The sequence below is a fragment of the Helianthus annuus genome, chromosome 14 (genome assembly GCF_002127325.2).
Source record: "Helianthus annuus cultivar XRQ/B chromosome 14, HanXRQr2.0-SUNRISE, whole genome shotgun sequence".
Classification (NCBI taxonomy): Eukaryota; Viridiplantae; Streptophyta; class Magnoliopsida; order Asterales; family Asteraceae; genus Helianthus; species Helianthus annuus.
The window spans coordinates 84,294,469-84,313,647 of NC_035446.2; the positions used below are offsets into that span (position 1 = coordinate 84,294,469).

At 38.2% G+C, this 19,179-nt stretch overlaps 1 protein-coding gene across 1 annotated transcript; it reads right to left on the minus strand.

The window, feature by feature from the left end:
* Nucleotides 1-4,545: 4,545 nt before the first annotated feature.
* Nucleotides 4,546-7,903, minus strand: LOC110908585 (receptor-like kinase TMK4). The gene is made up of 2 exons (XM_022153529.2): nucleotides 5,526-7,903; nucleotides 4,546-5,336 (listed from the first exon to the last, which is right to left on the minus strand). Exons 1-2 carry the CDS (start codon nucleotides 7,807-7,809, stop codon nucleotides 4,828-4,830), a joined length of 2,793 nt encoding a protein of 930 aa, XP_022009221.1. The 5' UTR covers nucleotides 7,810-7,903; the 3' UTR covers nucleotides 4,546-4,827.
* Nucleotides 7,904-19,179: the final 11,276 nt, after the last annotated feature.

Genomic DNA, 19,179 nt, shown 5'->3' on the forward strand with positions numbered 1-19,179 from the left:
GATAGTTTTTCATATAATGTAGCGCTACAAGTAATGGAAAACAATGAGGATCAAGAACCAAAATCAGTTGAGGAATGTAAACAAAGAAATGACTGGCCAAAATGGAAAGACGCGATAGAGGCAGAATTGAATTCCCTAAATAAACGAGAAGTTTTTGGACCTGTGGCCCATACACCTGAAGGTGTAAAGCCTGTTGGATATAGATGGGTCTTTGTGCGAAAACCTAATGAGAAAAATGAAATTGTACGATACAAGGAAAGATTAGTAGCACAAGGATTTTCGCAAAGAGCTCGAATTAATTATGAGAAGACATATTCTCGAGTGGTGGATGCGACAACTTTTCGTTATCTTATTAGTCTGGTAATACAAGAAGGGATCGATTTGCGTCTAATGGATGTTGTGACAGCCTACCTCTATGGCTCACTTGATACTGATATTTACATGAAACTCCCTGAAGGATTCAAATTGCCAAACTCATGTAAATCTAGTTCTCGAGAACATCTTTCAATCAAATTAAACAAATCATTATATGGGCTAAAACAATCTGGACGTATGTGGTATAATCGCCTTAGTGAATATTTGTCAAAAGAAGGCTATAAAAATGATTCTGTATGCCCGTGTATTTTTATAAAAAGGTCAGGATCTGAATACGTTATAATTGTCATATATGTTGATGACATGAATATAATTGGACTCCAGGGGAGCTTCAAAAGGCAGTTGAATACTTGAAAAGAGAATTTGAAATGAAAGACCTTGGGAAGACAAAGTTTTGTCTTGTATTACAAATTGAACACCTTAAGGGTGGAATCCTTGTGCATCAAGAAACTTACATAGAGAAACTACTAACAAGATTTTATATGGAAAAATCACATCCATTGAGTACTCCAATGGTTGTAAGACCGCTTGATGTGGAAAAAGACCTATTCCGACCTCCCAAAGATGGAGAGGAAATCCTTGGTCCAGAAGTACCATATTTAAGTGCAATTGGTGCACTAATGTTTCTTGCTAGCCATACACGACCCGATATATCATTTTCTTTAAATTTATTGGCAAGATATAGTTCATGCCCAACAAAGAGGCATTGGAATGGGGTAAAACAAATATTTAGATACCTTCAAGGTACAAAAGATATGGGTTTGTATTTTACAAATCCATTGAAAATAGGTTTGGTTGGTTTTGCGGATGCAGGGTATTTGTCTGATCCTCACACTGGGTGATCTCAAACTGGGTATTTATTTACAAGTGGGGTACTGCAATTTCATGGGTTCGGTAAAGCAGACAATCACAGCCACATCATCTAATCATGCAGAAATATTGGCGATACATGAAGCTAGTCGAGAATGCATTTGGTTAAGGACTGTAATACAACACATTCGTGGATCTTGTGGCATTTCTTCGGGAGATGAGGGACCGACAATCTTACATGAAGACAACGTAGCATGCATTGCTCAACTTAAGGAAGGATACATCAAAGGTGATAGAACAAAGCACATTTTGCCAAAGTTCTTTTTCACACATGATGTACAAAAGAATGGAGATATTATTGTCCAACAAATTCGTTCCAGCGAAAGTTTGGCAGACTTGTTGACTAAATCACTTCCAACCTCGACATTCAAGAAGTTAGTTCATGGGATCGGGATGCGTCGACTCAAGGAGCTTAAGTGATCATCATCAACGGGAGATAATACGCGCTGAACTCTTTTTCCTTTAGTCAAGGTTTTGTCCCATTGGGTTTTTCTGGCAAGATTTTTAATGAGGCAGCATCAAGCGTATGAAGTTGATAATCGGGGGGAGTGTTATTAAGAATATATTTAGATTATTAACTCCTAATATAAACCAACTTGTTCTCCAAGCTTATTCCCCCTATAAATAGTGTATGTATTCTATTGTATATAATACACCATTAATACTAAACATCTCTTTCTCTTCCAATTATCTTCTACAAGATATAATTAATACAATAATGAAGTTATCAATAAAGAAGTTTTAATCGGCCGTATATATTTTCACATTGGATTCCATTTATTTTAGGCTTGTTGGTGATTTCTTTTTTCATGTGGCCATTTGGGGATGGGGAAAATAAAATATAAAAACGCACATGGTCTGAATATTTTATTTTTGAAGATTAAGTAGATCGTATTTATGTGATAAAACTTTATACATGTAATTTTTTAGTATTTTATACCATTCTTTAATAGATTTAATAATTTAAAAGAGGCGGGTATATAATAAAACATTTTCATGAAACAATAAATCTAGTGGTTCCAAGTTAGAAAACAACACATATCACTTGGACCTGCATTCAATTAACAAAGAGAAAATTACTAAAATGGCCAAAGATCAAGATGACTTACGAAAATGGCCAGCTTATACGCCCTTAGAATATGTTCCTTCACAAATCCCAAGGTAGTTTTTTGCGTTTGCAAAGGCAATTATTGCGTCTATCATTTTCTGATTGACACATGGAGCAATCATTGTTATTCTGAAGAAGGACGCTTCAGAGGCGTCTTCCGGACACTTGTGAAGCGTCTTAGATGCAAAGGCCAACCAAGTTCCGATAAGTCTTCCCGACGCCTTCGATGCGTCGCTGACGCAACCCATGTGCCAGTCTTCAAAGCCCTTTTGTGATGCTTGCCATGCGTCGCTGACGCAACCCTTGTGTCAGTCTTCGAAGCCCTATTGCGACGCTTCCCATGCGTCGCTGACACATCCAGTTCTAAAAAGAAAAGGTTTCGTACAATGTGTAAGTTTGACTGACGCTGACACATCCAGCCAAGAAGCCATCAATGAGCCGCATCAACGCCTCGCGAAGCAGAGGAGCCAGATGCAATCAACCAACTTTTTAGAGCGATGAGCTGGTGGCGGACTCGTCCACACATATCTCACATGTGTCAGACGCATATCGAACGGCGCATCAGAGGACTGATGCCCTGTTCCAAGGGCACATGAGCTGACCATTTTCGCAAATCATCTTGGTCTTTGGCCGTAATTTTCCCATTAACAAATATAGTCATGTCCATACCTTTTTCCGAGTCCAATTTCTATATGCATCACCACTATGTAAAGTCACATGTAACGCATAAATTTGTATTTATTTGATAAAAATACCATATATTTGATGGGTCAAGTTATTCTACAAAGGCTTCTAATTGTAAAAAGTGTAAGAAGGATTTATAGAGTGACAAGTGTCCAATAAGCTAAAACAAAACCCATTACATCACCACCAAAAACCTAAACACCCACCCCCACCCCACCCCACCACCACCCAAAAACCTAACCCCCCCCCCCCCCGGCAAAAAAAACAAAAAAAAAAAAACTATACCTCACCAAAAAAAACCCCCAAAAACCTAACCCCCCACCCCCAAAAAAACCTAAAAAAACTAAACACCCACACCCACCCCCACCCAAAAACCTAAACCCCCACCCCCTCGGCAAAAAAAAAAAAATTTTTTTTTTGCGGATGGGTGATGTGGGGGGGGGGGGGTTAGGTTTTTGGTGGTGGTGGATGTTTAAGGTTTTTTTTTTTTTTTTTTTTTGTAGTAGTGGGGTTTGTTTGTGTAGTGAGTTTTTTTAGGTTATTGGACACTTGTCACTCTATAAATCCTTCTTACACTTCTTACAATTAGGATCCTTTGTATTTGATCCTAATCATATATTTGATATTTACCATATATATAAGATTATGATTTTTAGTTAAATTTAATTAAGACGGATCGCTTAGCCGTCTCAACGAGTAGATACAAATGAACCGTAGATCACAATAAGATAAGATGTTAATCACGATAATCTAAAAATACTTTTGCAACACGCTAAATAAACTATAAGACCACCCGTAGTGGGGGGTTTTTGGGCGTTTTTTCTCCAAAAAACGCCCCTTAACGCCGCCGGACCGCCCCCTTGGGCGTTGTTTTCAAAAAATGTGGGGGGGGGGGGGGGAGGGGCGTGGTTTAAAGAACGCTTGTGCAATATTCCTCCACTTTTGTTTGTCCAATAAGAAGCTTTCAAGTAATATTATTTGTTTTATTTTTTTTAAAGATAATAATTGCGTAATCATTGTTGGGACATTATTGGGCATTATCCCACTACACCCATATATGGAAAACGTCCCATAATGCCCCTTTATGGACTGGAATAACACATGTTGCACAACGCCTATGGGTGGGGGCATTATTCATGTGTACTACACATGTTCTAATCGATCGATTTTCGAATTCGTTGTAGAAGCTAAAGTGTTCCATTTGGTACATTCATTTAAAAAAAATCCAAAAAACTATTAAATCAATACTGAATAACCATTTAGTTAATGCTTTTCATTGATTTTATACCTAATATTTTTATTGTATTTTACAAAACATGAAGGGGTCAATACAAGAAAACGCGTAGGCAGGTTTCATTTACAAAACTAGCTGGCTGTAACAAGATCCCCCACTTTCACAGCCTGGAATTTCATCCCAACCCACTTGCCTTTGGACCATTATTATTATTATAGCAAAATACCAAATCTGTTCAAAACTTGAAATGTACAACTTTCAATGCACAATTTACAAGTCATAGCAACATAAATCCTTGTATTTGGTTATACCCAAAGTAACTTACAACTCTCAAAGCACAATGTACATGTTACAAACTTACAATTGCGGTAGGTATAACCTTTAATGCATATAGTACAACTATCTAATGCAGAGCATTCAAGCAACCTAAAGATCACAAAATGGTCATGTTTCCAACACCAGAAATGATCAACATACAAACAAGAAAAACATACTTCAGTTTAATTTAACCTTTTTAGTAGAAAAAAATGAATAAATATCAAGAAATTGAGTGTGTTTATCGGCAATCCATCGAGTCGAATGAGTCAGCGAATCCCGAAGGTTTAGAGGGAATACTTGACTGGGTAAATGACATATCAAACGTTCTAGAAGTACCCTCGTCGGCTTGCCATCTTTGAAGGGCTTGAGGAAGGCTCATATGGAGGTCAATGCCATACCCGTCTTCTTCTTCGGGCCGAGAAGGTTTCCATTGTTCCACAAGAGGGCCCAGCACGTTAACCGCGTGACCCATGTCGGGTCTCTGAAACGGCTCGCGGGCCGTGCAGTGGCCTGCAAGCTCCGCCACCTTTGATATGCTGTCTAGTGTTTCTTCGTTTTCGGTCTCAAGAGTTTGGTCGATGGCCTTTAATATGTTTTCCTTTGAGATTAGGACTCGTCGAAACCATGTCACTAGATGACACCTTTCGTCGGGTAGGGTCTCGTCTAAGGCTTTTCGGCCCGTTATCAACTCCATCAACACCACCCCGAATGCGAAAACGTCAACCTTTGTTGTCACTCTCCCTGTAGCTGTTTTGATCAAGAGAAACCATATAAGTTTTTTAGAATTTGGGTTTTTATAGTCTCTTTGACAATAAACCATATAAGTTATATCCGATTTCGGTTTCTTTACTTTCTCTTCAAAACAATAATCGCAAAACTTGAAACTAAATGAGTAAAACAAAAAGATTACTAGTCTTGAAACAAGAAAAAACTCACCAGCATACTCGGGTGCAAGATAACCGAACGTTCCAGCGAGTCGCGTCTCAACCGAGTATTTCCCGTCAGGAGCATTTTTAACCAATCCAAAGTCAGCAACTTTGGCTCTCATGTCATCACCAAGAAGGATATTAGACGGTTTTAAGTCCCGATGAATAAAACTCGATTGTGCCAAACTATGCAAATACTCAACCCCGCGTGCCACATCCAACGCTATCGAAACCCTTTGTTTCCAACTAAGTGGAGGTGTCTTATGCTCGCTCCATTCAAACAAATGTTGACTCAATGTTCCTTGTGGCATGTACTCATAGACCAAAAGCCGCTCGTTGCGGTCAATACAATAGCCTAAAAGAGCCACTAAGTGTCTATGTCTAACTTTGGTGAGAACCGCAATCTCAGCTTGAAACTCATTCAACCCTTTGGTCCCCATAACACCTGACTCCATCTTTTTAACCGCGATCTTCGTTCCATCGTGTAACTCGCCTTTGTAAACAACCCCGAATCCACCTCTTCCCAAAACATTATCATCACTAAAGTTGTTAGTCACCTGTCTAAGAACCTGAATCGAAATTATAACATTTCCACCTTCAAAAACATGCATTTCACTATGATCACCGCTACTTTGACTCTGCAACTCACTAAGCCCGCCGCCATACCCATTCGAACTACTGCCCACAACGCTCGGCTTCATCAACTCCTTACCAACCTCCGGATTCTCAACACGACCAAACCTTTGGTGTTTCTTTTTACCACAACATTTGTAGAACACAAACAACACAATCCCGATAAAAACAATAACACCAACAACAATCCCCACAATCGTTCCGGCTGAAACCGATGACCCTTTTGGTGAACCAGATGGGCTCCCACCCGGTGCACCCGATCCGGGTCCAGACCCAGGCGGTCCGTCGGTTCCACTAGGAATAGTTTGACCTAAAAGGGGATTACCATCATGTGAAAACCTTACAGATTTTGGAAATTCTGGAATAGGACCAGAAAGATTATTATTTGACACATCAAACAATTGTAAACTCGGCATCGATGTCAAATCTTTAGGGATTGAACCAGTGAGATTATTATCATTCAATGACAAACTCCTTAATGAAGTCAATTTCGCCAACGCAGGCGAAATAGTACCTGAAAATTTCCGTTTTCCAAAGTTCAAACTGGTCACATTCTTCCCAGAAGAATCACAACTTACAAAACTCCAATCACCATTACAAGCATCATTACCCGTCCAAGATTCCGCCAATGACATCGGATACCCGACTGCTCCAGCAACCTCAAGAAGCGCAGTCACCTGCGGATCGCAAGGTCCCGGAGTCGGTAAACAAAAACTATTCGAACTAATATCAACCTCAACCCCATCTTTAAACACAGGCATTGGACCTTGTAACTTATTGTTTCGCAAAGTAACATTTTTCAAACTATCTAAAGACATAACCCCCTGCGGAACCACCCCAGTAAACTGGTTATCCCTAAGTTGCAAATCGAATAAATTAGTACAATTCGACAGATCCGGTATAGCACCGGTGAAAGCATTAGCTTGTAACCAAACTTGCGACAACTGTGTCATGGAAGCCAACACACTAACATCACCTGAAAGCCCAGAATCTTGATTATTCAACCACAGATTCTGAATATCCGACCCACCAAAACTACTGGGCAAACTCCCAGTAAGATTATTATACGACAACCTTAAAGACTGCAAGCTGGGAAAACTGGAAAAGATGTCCGGGATTGAGCCTTTGATGTTGGCGTTACTCGCTTGAAACGATTGTAAATTAGTGATTTGAGTAAGATCGGTTGGGATCTCCCATGGGTTAAGATTTGGGTTATCGGAGATGCTAAAAGTTTGAAGATTTGAGAGACCAAGAAAGAAATCTGGAGGGATTGAGGTGAAGTTGTTGGAGTCTAGAAAGACTTCTGTGAGAAGTGTGAGATTTGATAAGGTGGGTAGGTCGCCGGAGAGTGAGTTTTTTTGTAGGGATAAAGTTTTGAGTTGGGTGAGTTGGTTGAGGGTTGGTGGTAAAGATCCGGTGAGGGATTGGGAGAGGAGGTTGATGGAGGTGACACGGTTGGAGTTATCACATTTGATTCCTTCCCATGTGCAGAAATCTGTGGAGGTTTTCCAGGAGGATGGGGGTGGAGAGAGGGTGGTTTGGAAGGTGGACATGACGGTGGAGTCATCGGCGGTGGTGGTGGTGGTGGAGAGGAGGACGATGGTGGTGAGGAGGAGGAGGTGGTGGTAGTGGTGGTGGTGGTTGGCATCTTTGTGTGCCATTGTTGTTTGGAGTTATGGTGGTGTGGAGATTAGGGAGAACATATAAGGAGAGAGAGATGATGTTTGTTTAGATTTTTTTCTGAAAGGTGATAGTGATCCAATGTCACATTGTGTAAACGGCAGTCTTAGTAAAATCTGCCTATACTACGTTGTTTTAACTGGGTTTATGTTGGATTGATTAGACTTGGTTATGGCGTTTCTTCGGAAACCGTACTGCCTACCCACGAGATGACTTGCTGAAGTAATAGCTGGATGAAAATCGGGGTGCGGCTCAGGATCGAACCCTCTCGGTGGGTTTGTCAACATCATTGTCCAATATCCACCTCAATATGACATAATTAAAAATTGAATTTGAATCTTCATTTGAAATCACAAGTCTCCTACCACTAGACCACAAGTATTGTTTTGATGAATGATTCTTTTTGTTTTTTGAATTTCAAGTTTTGTCCTTTATCTTTAGGCCACTTTGCAAGTTTTGTCCTTTATGTTTAAATTTGACGAGTTTTGTCCTTTATGTTTAAAAATCAAGCACGTTTTACCCTTTATGTTTAAAAATCAAACACGTTTTGTCTTTTATGTTTAAAAAATCAAGCACGTTTTGTCCTTAAAAATCAAGCATAAAGGACAAAACGTGCTTGATTTTTAAACATAAAGGACAAAACTCGTCAAATTTAAACATAAAGGACAAAACTTACAAAGTGGCCTAAAGATAAAGGACAAAACTTGAAATTCACTCTCTTTTTTAAGTTTTGGGTTTGTTTTTAAAAGGGTGTGTCATGTGTGAATATTTGCACATAGGATTCTTGTTTTTTTTTCATGTGGCTAGTGGGATTGGGGGAAATAAAAACAAGGAACTAATGGTTTTATATTTTGGTTTTGAAGATTAAGTAAATCTATTTGTGGTAAGTTAAAGAGTCTTGATTTTAACAGTATATTCTAGATTGTTGCATTTTAAAACCAGGGTATTTGTTTAACACTATTAGTAAAGGGTCTGAGATCACAAACCTCTATTTAGGTTGTTTTTTTTTTTTTTTTTTTTCAGTCAAAACTCGATGAAGCAAAAACCCCAGACGAACCTTTTCATACACTTATTTAAGGATCGATCATAGCCAAAGACTTTTGCCTAGGAAATCGGTGAAGTCTTTGGCCTATGTCCTCCATGTCGGTATTTGTGAATTGAATAACCACATATTGGAGAAGGGCTCTAAGGAACTTTTTGGACCAAATGGATTAGTTTTCTATCTATAAAATGTACAATGCATTGTATTGTAATGTACTTTATTTACTTAGTTACAAATGGTTATTTTACTAGAGCTTTGTAATGTATCCTATTCGTGTTGAAGGATACATACTCTCAAGGGTGGGTGCATGGCAACAATTTCAAATTTTAAAGCAGACTATTCATTGGTTAGAAAAAGAAACTAAGGTCAGATTGAATTGAAAAAAAAAAAAAGAAAAAAACACATTTTTTTAAATATCCAACGTTGAAAATAAGAAATAACAGATATACATGAATAAGCTATAACAAGGAGACGTTTGTCGTGCCTAACACACATTAACCGGAATAATTGGGGGAAATGAGAAAAAGACAGGTCACAGGTTAGAAAATATTCCATGTTGGTCCTTCGAATTATAAAACGTTGGCAGATTTAGCTATGAACTTTCTTTTATCAAAAGCCCATATTCTATAAGATCAAGTTGACGAGGTTCAAATTAGTTCTTTCATGAAAAAAAGCAGGGCTATCTCTGAAAATGTTCGAAAATCTTTAGGTCCTGTGCGAATAGAAAATAGGGGCCCTTAAATATAAATTTTTAAAATTTATATATATATATAGAAAAAGTATATCGTACATTACGGCTTAACGTACTTCACGTACGACAACGTGCGTGATTTGTTCTATAACATGCGTGATTAAGGTTTTCAATATGCGTGATTATTGTGTTTCAACATGCGTAATTTTGGATTTTTGAGTTATAACGTGCGTGATTTTAAAATGAACGTGCGTAATTACCTGTCGTACGTGATGTACGTTAAGCCGTAATGTACGTTAACATTCCTCTATATATATATATATATATATATATATATATATATATATATATATATATATATATATATATATATATAAATTAAATATATGAAAATGAATTATTGTCATTTGAATCAACACCAATCATTTAATATAACTTGACAAAATTAGACAATAGATAAGAAACAAAAAGAAAAACAAAATTGAGGACACGAGGATTAGAACCTGTGTATTTTTATTATTAAAGTGACTTTAAAACCACCAAACCAAGTGCTTCAATATGATATTTTTCCGATTCATTGTGTATATATTCTAACTTTACAGTGTAAAACTAATAAAAAAAACAAAAAAAATTGGGCCTCCGATGAGTTTGGGCCCTGAGCCATCACCCATCCCGCACACCCTTTGGGCCGGCTCTAAAAGTAACATTATAATTAGTTAAGGCTGAAACAACAACAAACGACATCATAATTGATTTTGATTATTTCATATCTTAATCATCAATCTAAATTGATAGATTGTAAACAACATAAAATCCCAACTATTTCAGCCACTATAGATCCAAATGAATACTTGATCACAATGTTAGTGAGTGAAAAAAATGCACTCCTTGATCTTCCACATCAAAATTTTTCCTTACATCAAAATTTTTCCTTAAAAACATGAAATAACGTTTTTATTTTTTACATCAAAATAGAAGACAAACGGATAACTCTTTTATTGAAAATGCTCTATGAATGTCAGGTGTGGTTTTAACATTCCACGTCATCATACCAGCGTCATATCAGATTCTACTTTATTTCCTTTTTCTACCATTGTGGGAGAAGTGGTTCCACTTTCCACTATTATGTCATTTTTATTTTTTAATACTTATGTTTTTATAATAAAAATAGAAAATAACAAATCCAAGGTAAAAATCAAAATTTAATACATATACAAAATAATACTAAAACATACATTATAAAAAACATACATCAACTACAACTAAAAACATGCTAAAACCATCATAGAAAATAAAAAACTACACGTCTACTACCTCCAAGACACTTGTCGTTTGAAACATCAAAATCCGTTTCATACTCGTCGTTGTATGGATCAAAATGTGGATGGTCTCATTTGTTCTAATACCATCAACCGTCTATCTAGGCCTCATTTGAATATCATTTGCTACCATCTATATTGGATAAGTCATGATCAACTATCTCATCTTCATATGGACCATAGCTTTCACTGTCTTCTAGAATCGGAGTGTTGTCCGGTTCGACCGTTGAAGGGTTGTCGTGTTCGACCACCACCTCGTCTTCAGGTTTGAGCACTAGAGGTGGTTTTAGAATCGAAAAAATGATACCACAATGCTACTTGCTCGAGTCCATTTTTTGAAAAGGATCGAAAGAAATTATAAAATGGGTTGAGAGTAATTTAGAATTGAGTGTGATGTTGAACATGTTTTAATTTATAAATGTGTGTGTATATATAGTGAAGTAAATTGATTAAAAAATAAAAAAAAATTGACAGTTCAACAATTAAAACTTTTAATAAAATAATAATCATTATTTGAAAAAGTGGTCCACCGGTATTTAGGCAGCCACACAAGGGACGGGTTGGTGTTTGCGGCCATGAAAACCAAGCCACGTCACTTCGTCCTCTCCACACCATATAGCCTAACGTCTATATACAGTTAGTTACATCATTTATCAAGGCCATTGATTTTTTTAAACGACAACTTTCATTAAAAACTGGTAACAAGAAACTACCAAAACGAAACTACAAACCCCAACAAGAAACAAGAGAACCATACATCAAAGCGTTTCAATCTAGACCAATCAAGCCGAATGGACTTTCAACGACTATTTATCAAAAGGAAACAAAACGACTAAACTTCACCCGAAATACTCTCAGTCCTAACCGGCTCATCGGAGAAGATACACCTTTTCCTAGCATGCCAAATGCTCTAAACAACAACAACAATAGCTTGAATAACCTTCCAAAACCGTTAATTATTTAGTATGGTTTAGTTTCTTTCTCACTCTTTTAGAAAATTTTTGGCCTTATAAATTATCCCCTGACAATATCTTTCCCCGTGTTACATGGATTTTAGCGTTGTAATTACGTTGGTTTTCTGTCTGATTTCCTTGTTATTGTAGTCAAAATACTATAATAAATTAGCATTGTCTCTCGATCGCTATTCCATAACGTGGGGGAGTGGTTACCCACTTAGCCTTAGAATATCGTATAAACATATAATAAACAAATATATTATTAATTTATTTTAACTATGAAAAAAGTAAAATTAAACAATGTGATTTAGTTTTTCTTGGTTAATTAGAATTTCGTCCGAAAAAACAAGCCCACTTGATTTTTTTTCCAAGAACATTTCTTTTTTCCTTTCAAAATTACAAAGTTGATTTTTCTCTTTTCTACTTTTAAAAGGAGAAATATGAAAACTTGAAAAACGGGCTCACAACTGAGAAAATAATAGCATCTTTAATTATTTTTTAAATGCTCACAAACACGTCATATCAGCTGTTAGATGATATTAACACATATCTTATAAAAAAACTTATTTTCTTTCCAATGCTATGTACACTTTTAGAGCACGAACAATGGTGAGTCCGTTTCACCCGTCCGAAAAGCGGACTTTTCATTTCCGGACCACCAGCGTGTGGGAGTTTGACCCACGTCGTCCGGTTTGTTCCACCGGACTAGTCCGGTTTGCAATGGTGGCCCCAACACACTCACAAAATGTAAGACCCATCTCAATATTCATTTAAAACTTATATTTAATTCACGAATTTAAAGAAACTTACAAGCTTCAAAAGAGGTTTTTAGACATATTGCACGTGATGGTAGTGGCGAAGCTTGAAATTTTTTACCCGGGGGGGGGGGGTCGAAAACGTATATATCCAAAAATTTCTATAGAACCGGGGGGTCGAAAACATATATACCCAAAAAATTTTATACGAAAACTACATATATAACACTACTGGCCGAAAAGTTCGGGGGGTCGGACACCCCTCCCGGCCCCTTCAAAGCATCGCCCCTACGTGATGGTTTGATTTCAAATACAAGTTAACAAAAGGTATCCTAACCCATGGCATTATAGCCTAGTGGTATCTTGGTGGTGGGATAAGGCTTATGATCATTAGGTCATGGGTTCGATTCCCACAAAGGGGGTTTTTCCCAGATTTATTGGGTTTCCTCATGAATTGGTGTATGGGCATTATTGCCTAGTGGAGACGGATATGATCGGGTAGTTCTGCTGGTGGCACGATGATACTCCAGTGGTCCGTCAGTGATCCAAATTTACCGTTCAAAAAAGAAAAAAAAAGGTATCCCAAACACATATTATTAATATTATTATTATTATTATTATCATCTTTTAACATTCGGATAAGTTTGGTTCTTCAAGTAGCTTGATCCTCCGTCCGGTGATTTAACTGATTGTTACCTACCATGAGATTCCATATATGTGCCAGATATTTTTCTATCATGGTCTGGAGCAGGTCCTTGGTAATGGTTGCTTCGTGTTTAAGTTTGCTACTTTCCTGGTCTTTATCAGTGATTTTAGTTTTAAATTCTTTGGATGATTTTTCAAACTGATTTTCACTATCTAAATCCTTCTTCCTAAGGTTTTCGTTCACCTCTTTAACGTTACAAATGCAATAATGCATTTGTCAGAACACGGTTCTTTTAGAGCTTGAGGAGATACATTAGTAGTAACCATCAATGCACAATCACAATCACAGTCAATGGATTTCAAAGGATCAAGTTCTTTCACACTTTCTTCATCAACCTTTTCACAAGCAATTGTTTGTACTAGCTTAACTACATTCTCAGCATCAACAGTCTGACCTTCACCATCAATCATTACTTCTTTAGGTTCACTTTCTTCTACATTTTCAAGTGCCATAAAGCAAAAATTCACAGGCTAATCGGTAGTTTTTGCCATAAGAGCAAAATATAAATTTTTTAGATCCTCAGGCAGACTACTCTAGTCAACAAAGTCTTGTGTGAAGAAACTTTGTTGTTTTGCCTCTGCGGGTGCAGGGGCTAGAGTAGCTGGAGGTGCTTGAACTTGTGGAACTGGTACTTGAACATATTGGACTTGAGGGGCATGTGCTTGAACATATTGCATAGAGACATGGCTTAAAGTTTGTGCAAAATGTGCAATGTTTTAAACACTTGGTTAAGGGGTATTTTGAGAATTTTGATAAAAATGTTGTAGATTCCTAGATTGAGGTCTTTTATTTGGATAGGTTATCATTGGTGCAAAATTACTTGTTTAACCCTAACACTCCCTAGCAAAATGACCAATCTATTACACTTAGAACATCTAATCTTGGATTTATCCAGCCCAACCCTTGACATGCCATTTAACCCTAGACACTTCCTACCAGTTCTTTTGTAATAATTATTTGTTCTAAGACTGAGTATGGCTAATTGGTGCAAAATGTCCATTCCTTCTAAGTGAGTGGGATCAATTTGCTAAAATCATCAAGAACAAAAGCCATGTTATCAAGATTTTAACCATCACCATTTCTTGTAAAAGCAAAGTTTGGAGACTATTGATCAGAGTTTATCCCAGTGGATACGTCAATGTAATGATCATAACCCTCATCATTTACTGTTCTCGATGATGATTCTTCTTAACTCAAAAGTGTTATGTTGCCAAAGACATAGTCATCAGTCACTTTTCTAATTTCCTGAAGTTTCTTCTTTTGGATAAGCTCTCTTTCAAAGGTTAAGAGCTTACCATGAAGCTGAGTCAAGGTCATGTCCTTGAACCCTTGTGTGGTTCTCATAAAAATACCAATTGTATCCCACTTTTCAGGAAGTGACCTACGAAACCTATTACTCATAGTGGAATTGGAAAATTCTTTGTTAGCCAATTTTAATTCACTTATCAAACACGTAACTCTTTCATACTGTTGAGCTAAGGTCTCTCCCTTAACATGACTGAAGGTCTCATATTGTTGGTTGAGAATTTCTTGTGTGTTTTCAATCACATCCTCTATTCCACTAAATTGCTCTTTTAAAGCATACCACAAGTCTTTTGCACTATTACAGTGTAATAGGTCGGCATAGATTTCGTTTGGTAGAGCCATATCAACAACAATGAATGCTTTTGCATCTAACACAAACTTTTGATAATCTTGCTCGGAATAGTTTTATGGTTTCTTTGGCTCTTGAGTATTTGGATTTTCAGTACTTGGTACCATTGGAACATATAGTTCGAATATAACATATTTCCAACATCCAGTGTTCTATTGAGCTAGTACCTGAGCCATTTGACGTTGCCAGATATTGTATTCTGGTCTGACAAGCATTAGAGGCTTGTTACTGGAACCAGTGTTGTGGGGATCGAGATTTGTTTGAGACATCCTTTTGATCCATGTGAAAAACATAGTATCATTCAAAAACTTGTGAATATGATACTTTGATGCAATAATTCGTTAAAACGAACAATTGGTTATCAACTATATGAGATGATCTTTTTGTATTAAACTAATTGTGAAATCAAGTTTAATGTGACTAAGCTCTGATACCAAATGTTAGGATCTGAGTTTTAAACTTGCGTGTGTTTTGGTGTGTGAAATGATGAAGTGTTGTTAGATAGATGAAGTATGAATGATAATAGAATGAATGCAGCGAAATTAAACATAAACACAATCATGAAAAGTAATCATAATGTTTTCCATTCAATAATCAAAAGATTACAGATTACAATTATGATTTTCACTCCCCCTCAGCCTGATCACTTAACTTTTGTATTCGTATAAAAGGAATTTGTGTGATAGTGATAAATAGATCTCTAATAGGTGAAATCTATTTATATGTGACACTCTAGGTTTTTCCGAACGAACACCTTGTAATATTTTTGTGTACATATATGTTATTAAATGAAAACGTGATCCTTTTTGCATTTTATGTGTTGTATGTATGTATTATATATATATGTAAGTGAGTCGAGACCACGACTCGCAACCACTCGGTTGCGAGTGGGCCACTCGGTCTCGAGTGGGCCTCTTGGGCCGTAACCGGTTTGGGCCGAAACCCCCCTAAGCCTATTTTTGAACCTTGTATAAATCCCAACCTTTCCCCACTTACCTCATTTTGTTACACAAACACATACACTCCTCTCTCTCACTAGAAGACCCTCAACAACACCACTTTCCTTCTCTTCCAACTTTCGGACCAAGCTCAAGGATCTCGGACAAGAATCTCGGTCAAGATCATCACTCGGACACTTCATCTTTCTCGGTTCCTTTCCTTTGTTTCGGCTCCTTCTTCTCAACCGGTTAGTGTTATTATTATGTGCATAGGATTTATGTGGGTTAAATGATCTAGAAAATGCTTGGTTAGTAGTATTATGCATGATCTTTAGGATGATTTGTGAAGTTTGACTATATGTGTAAACTTTTATGAAAGCTTGATAACATGTTTAAAATGACTAAAGAATAGTGGTTTAAGAATGATTATGGCCACCCGAACTATGTTTAAGGTTACTAAATGTATGTTTCTTTGTTCTTGCATGATGATCTTGATGAAATATGTGATTTTCGGTTCAAAAATGTATGATTATGTAAGATGAAAACCCTAGAAATCTATGAACTTGTGATGAACTTGTTGAATGTGGTTTGAAGATTTCAAAAAGGGCAAAGTTTGATCTATTTTTATTAATGGTCAGATTAGGAAAAGTGTTAGTGAAACCTTATTGGCCATTACTTGATTTGGGCCTGATTACATAGTACAAATTGGACTGATGTATCTGAATCTACACGTGAACATGAAAAGGACAGCATTACGACTCGCAACCACACAGTTGCGACTCGCAACCACAGCGTGATGACTCGAAACCATAGCGGTTGCGACTCGCAACCACAGCATGACAACTCGAGACTACGACGGTTGCGACTCGCAACAACAGCGTGACAACTCGAGACCTCCTGGTTGCGACTCGCAACCACAGCATGACAAGCCGAGACCTCAGGGTTGCGACTCGAGACCACCTTGTTGCGACTGGGCTGTCCACTTTGGTTATTGGGCCAGAATGTGTTAATATGGGCTATCTGTTGACTGGACTATGTGTTACTGTTTGATTTCGTAAATGATAGGGCCGACCCAATAACCCACTGTTTACTTGTATGCATGATACGTGTTAGTTATGTGTAAGTTTTTACGTGAATGCTTGTACACCAAACCTGACCCATACCGGTAACCATGTTAGGACGTGGTGACCAACGTGTTTGACAAGTAACCTAATCTGCCGAGCAACCCAAGGTGAGTTCACACACTAAAAGCATGCGTCCCGCGGAGGGACACGGACCAACTACCAAACTTTGGGAAAACACTTTTGACCCATTACTCCGGGGGAAAACAGAATGGGTAATTACTATCTCCGGGGGAGATACGATTGGATATTATTTATAAATCACAACTAGCCATGCTAAACGAAACTCTATCACTTTAAGTCCCTGCTTACAGTACCGATTAATCGCCGGGGGCGAACGGGTTATTAGTTGATAGCGCTATTAGGTTTGACAACCTCACACCGTGACCGGGGGGATCGGGCGTGAACTAGTAGACCTTGCAACATGGTCAATGACGATAGACATTGACTCGGGGCACGATAACATTCCGTCAACAGTATTCGGTATCCACAGTTTAGTGAGCTTACAGATGGGGTAGCTCCCCACAACGTGATTATAAAATGCTTTATCTAAACAACTTACGTTTTTTGGTAAACTAAAACTGGACAACTAGTGAACTCACTCAGCATTATTGTTGACCCCTTACTGCATGCTTTGCAGGTAACCCGTGACTCAGGAGCTGCTGCTTGGGGATGTGTAGTGTTCGTCTAAACCCGTGTGTTGGGTTTCATTATCTTGAACCATGAACTGTCTTTTAAAACTATTTGGTTTATGCTTCCGCTGTTTTGTTTAAACTTACAACCGAACTTAAACTAAGTTGTTACTAAACTACTTTGGATATTAAATATTTCTACTATTAATTCAATGCTCAGTATAATTGGTGGCTGGATCCTGGTCAGTCGCGCCTCCAAGCGGTGGTGTTCCGCATGTGGATTTTGGGGGTGTGACAGATTGGTATCAGAGCCATTGGTTATAGTGAACTTGGTTTTAAAAAGGGGAAAAAAAATCTTTTTGAGAAAAACCAGACTATAACCTGTGACTCGCGACGACACTACACTCCAAGTGCAAGGCTCAACACATTGACCTCATAGCTCGGACCAGTGTTTACTTGTTTGCTTACCTTATGTTTCCCGTTTTACTATACGTACTAGTGTGCCTAATTAGATAGATACACCTCTCTCTTCTATCTCATTCTCGCTACATTACGATCTCACGCTCATACTGTGTTTTCTGGTTATGAAGACAATGAGTGGACGCGGAAGAGGAAACATCAACATGACTCAGGCTCAATTCACTAACCTGCTTAACACGGTGGCTGCAGCTTTCGCAGCTCACCCTGGAGGTAAACTCGTTACCCTAGGATGTTTAGATCCTACCGCCACATCGCCTTTTATCCCTAAACCTATACACTTCGCTTCTCACGAACATGTCAGCATGCACCTGCGCAACCACCCGTGTGTACCTTCAAAACTTTCATGGATTGCAAGCCTCTCCCTTTCAACGGCACTGAGGGTGCCATAGGTCTTCTGCACTGGATAGAGAAAGTTGAAGCTGTCTTTGCTATCTGTGAATGTCCCCCTGCAAATTGGGTGAAGTTTGCTACTGCTACGCTTGAAGGAAACGCGCTTTCCTGGTGGAAGGCGCAAATTCAGATGTTTGGATTGGAAACTGCTAATGCTACTGCGTGGGAGGATTTCAAGGACATGATTAAGGAGGAGTACTGTCACCGGGATGACATCCACAAGCTTGAGAACGAGTACTATGCGCTTAAGATGGTTGGGTCAGAGATTGAAACCTACACCAAGCTGTCCAATGACTATGCTGCCCTTTGCCCAAACATGTCTCGACCCATGTACCGAAGAATCGAGTTGTACGTCAAAGGTTTGGCTCCAGAAATTCGAAGCCATGTAACTTCAGCCAACCTCACTACCATTCAGCCGATCGAGAGATCAAAATTGATGAACAACTACACTTTACTGAGGAACCGATTGAGATCACGGATCGAGAGATCAAAACCCTCAAACGTAGCCAGATACCTCTCGTGCGAGTTCGTTGGAACTCACGACGTGGCCCAGAGTTTACCTGGGAGCGGGAAGACCAGATGAAGTGCAAGTATCCCCAGTTGTTCCCAAACGAAAACCCCAGCACTGAAGCTACAACTGAATTTCGGGACGAAATTCCAAACTAAC